The sequence below is a fragment of the Lepidochelys kempii genome, chromosome 1 (genome assembly GCF_965140265.1).
Source record: "Lepidochelys kempii isolate rLepKem1 chromosome 1, rLepKem1.hap2, whole genome shotgun sequence".
Lineage (NCBI taxonomy): Eukaryota > Metazoa > Chordata > Testudines > Cheloniidae > Lepidochelys > Lepidochelys kempii.
Window position 1 is genome coordinate 3,379,577 of NC_133256.1, and position 3,446 is coordinate 3,383,022.

The 3,446-nt window shown below is 47.2% G+C and overlaps 1 protein-coding gene across 1 annotated transcript; it reads right to left on the reverse strand.

The window, feature by feature from the left end:
- Positions 1-2,029: 2,029 nt before the first annotated feature.
- LOC140917172 (olfactory receptor 52R1-like) lies at positions 2,030-3,028 on the reverse strand. The gene has a single exon (XM_073359430.1). The coding sequence runs from the start codon at positions 3,026-3,028 to the stop codon at positions 2,030-2,032; it is 999 nt and encodes a 332-aa protein (XP_073215531.1).
- Positions 3,029-3,446: the final 418 nt, after the last annotated feature.

Below are 3,446 nucleotides of genomic sequence, written 5' to 3' on the forward strand. Positions count from 1 at the left end.
TCCTACCTGTGAAATACCAACACTGCTCCAGCCTCTCCCCAGCACTCTGACTTCCCAGCTAACGCAGGGGCTGATCCTTCCACGTTTATCAGCTGTTGTCCTCCTATCTTCAAAGCTGATCCCTTGCCCTTCCACCGAGTCCTGGCTCAAGGAACAGGGTTCCCATTGCAGGGACCCTGCCTCCTTCCAGCCCCGAGCCAGGAGGAAGAAAAGGGAACTGAAAGCTAAAGAAATAAGCCACACAATGGTCTATTCCTTCAGGACTTTGTAGCCAAGCTTTAGGGCCCACAAGTCGTATGATGCACAATCTTGCCCACATGCCACACAGCCCTGCTCCCAACCCTCAGCTGCTTTTGTGTGGTTTCCTGGCTTCCCTCTCATCTCCTGATTGGCCTGTCTGCCCCAGTGCTGCATCCTCGCTACAATTATTGCAGGCTCCTTGTTAGGCTGCAGCAGCTCTTGACTCAGCTCCCGAGCAGAGGGAGCCCAGCTGGGGTTGGGGAGGGAGGTGGAGATGACCAGAGAGTGATAGGGGAAGGAGAGGAGCTAGGAGCAGGGTCAGGGACTTGGGGAAAGAGGTGTAGAAGGGAACGGGGCCTAGAGGTAAGAGGTGGAGTAAGGGTTGCACTTCAGGGGAATAGGTGGGTCAGGGGGAGGGACTTTGGGGAAAGAGTTGGTGCAGGTGGGATGGCCTTGGGGGAAGAGGCTGGGTCGGGGGTGTGGCCTCAAGGGTCATTGTGGATAATTCTCTGAAAACATCCACTCAATATGCAGCGGCAGTCAAAAAAGATAATAGAATGTTGGGAATCATTAGGATAGGGATAGAAAATAAGACAGAAAGTTTCATATTGCCTCTATATAAATCCTTGGTATGCCCATATCTTGAATACTCCATACAGATCTGGTTGCCCCATCTCAATAAAGATATATTGGAATTGGAAAAGGTTCAGAAAAGTGATTAGGGGTATGGAACAGCTTCCATATGAAGAGCGATTAATAAGATTGGGACATTTCAGTTTGGAAAAGAGACGAATAAGGGAAGATAGGATTGAGCTCTATAAAATCATGACTGGTGTGGATAAAGTAAATAAGGCAGTGTTATTTAATCTTTCTCATCACACAAGAACCAGGGGTCACCAAACAAAATTCATAGGCAGCAGGGTTAAAGCAAACAAAAGGAACTATTTCTTCACACAATGCACAGTCAACCTGTGGAACTCGTTGGCAGAGGATGTTGTGAAGGTCAAGACTATAACCAGGTTAAAAAAAAGAACTGAATAAATTAATGGAGGATTAATGGCCAGGATGGGCAGCGTTGGTGTCCCTATCCTCTGTTTGCCAGAAGCTGGGAATGGGCGACAGGGAATGGATCACTTGATGATTCCCTGTTCTGTTCATTCCTTCTGGGGCACTTGGAATTGGCCATGATCGGAAGACAGCATACTGGCCTAGATGGACCTTTGATCTGACCTAGTACGGCCATTCTTATGTGCTTAGGGGTCTAGTAACCGGCAATTAAAAAACTGGAACCCAATGAGTTCTACATAGACCGATTCCCCAGTGTGGCATGCTGACACAGCACAGTAAGGTCAAGAAAGGCTTTAATGTCTCTTTGACTTAATCCTCATGCCTTCTTGTCAACTGTCTAAGTGGACCATCTTGATTATCACTACAAACATTTTTTCTCCTTCTAATAATAGCTTATCTTAACTAATTAGCCTCTCACAGTTTGTATGACAACTTCCAACTTATATATATATATGTTTACTATATGTTTACTATATGTTCCAGTCTATGCATCCGATGAAGTGTGCTGTAGCCCACAAAAGCTTATGCTCTAATAAATTTCTTAGTCTCTAAGGTGCCACAAATACTCCAGTTCTTTTTGTGACTAACACAGACTAACATGGCTGCTACTCTGAAACATTTGACTGTCCAGTAAGTGATTTGGGGAAGAGGGCCCAGCACCATGTAACCAGCCAGCTCTGCATGGAGCTCGGACTTACAGCCAGAGCAACAGGAGAAAACTTTAGGTCCCTTTATGAGTAACGAGATGGAGCAGTCTGTCCCGGATCTGCTTGGTCCTCACCCCGTAGATGATGGGGTTTAGCATGGGGGGCACCAGGAGGTACACGTTGGCCATGAAAACGTGGAAATGCAGGGCCACATTGTGTCCATACCGGTGGTTGAGAGAGGAGAAGAGAGATGAGATGTAAAAGGTAAAAATGGCACAGAGGTGGGAGCCACAGGTCCCAAAAGCCTTGAGCCGAGCGTCCTTTGTGGGGAGGCTGAAGATGCTCCTGAGGATCTGGATATAAGACAGGAAGATAAAAATTATATCCATACCCTTCACACAGAATAGCACAAAGAGGCCGTAGTAATTACTGACGTGAGTGTCTGCACAGGCCAACTTCACCACGGCCATGTGCTCACAGTGCGTGTGCGGGATAATGTTGGTTCTGCAATATGGCCATTGCCTCGCCAGGAAGAGATAGGGCAATATGAACATGCAACCACGCAACACCATTGCCAGGCTGATCTTGGCCACCACAGGGTTTGTAAGGGTGGTAGAATGTCTCAGGGGATTGCAGATGGCCACGTAGCGATCAAAAGCCATAGCCACGAACATCCCAGACTCCACCACTAAGAAGCAGTGAATGAAATACATCTGGGTGAGGCAGGCACTGAAATCTATCTCCCTGGAATTAAACCAGAAGATACTCAGTGTTTTGGGCAGGATGGACGTAGACAGGACCAGGTCGGTGACGGCCAGCATGCAGAGGAAATAGTACATGGGCCCATGGAGGCTCGGCTCCCTCTTCACGACGAACAGGATGGTGACGTTCCCTAAGATGGCTATGATGTACATGGTGCAGAAGGGGATGGAGATCCAGACATGGGCTGCCTCCAGGCCAGGAATGCCCAGCAGGATGAAGGTGGAGGGGTTGGTGAAGTTGGTTGTGTTGGAATCTGGCATGAAGTAGAGGAGAAGGTGTGTAACTCTGATGCAGACTGGTGTCTCCTGCATGTACTGTATGTTCCCCTGACTTTCTGTATATGCCCAAGGTTCCAGGGTGATGGCAGCAGTACAAATGCCTGGTTGGAGAGACAATTTTAATATGAGACACTACATGCATTACTGGAGGCTGTTCTCATGGGTGAAGCAGATTGGTCACCCTTCACACACTGAAAATAGACATTTTCATTGTTCAGATGAATGAATTATGAACAACTGACCCTACTAATGCCAATTCCATATTTGATGGTGCTTCATGCATCTATAATTCCTACACTTGAGTGTGTGGAAAACCTTAACATGCAGCAGCAGGAAACACATGAGAGAATACTGGCTATCCATCATTAACATAAAAACAAAAATGTCCATACAGGATCAGGCCAAAGGTCCATCTAGCTCAATATCCTGACTTTTGACAGTGGCCAATCCC

Bases quoted from the DNA above. Each gene is read 5' to 3' on its own strand.
- LOC140917172 (XM_073359430.1), bottom strand. From the start codon at position 3,028: ATGCAGGAGACACCAGTCTGCATCAGAGTTACACACCTTCTCCTCTAC.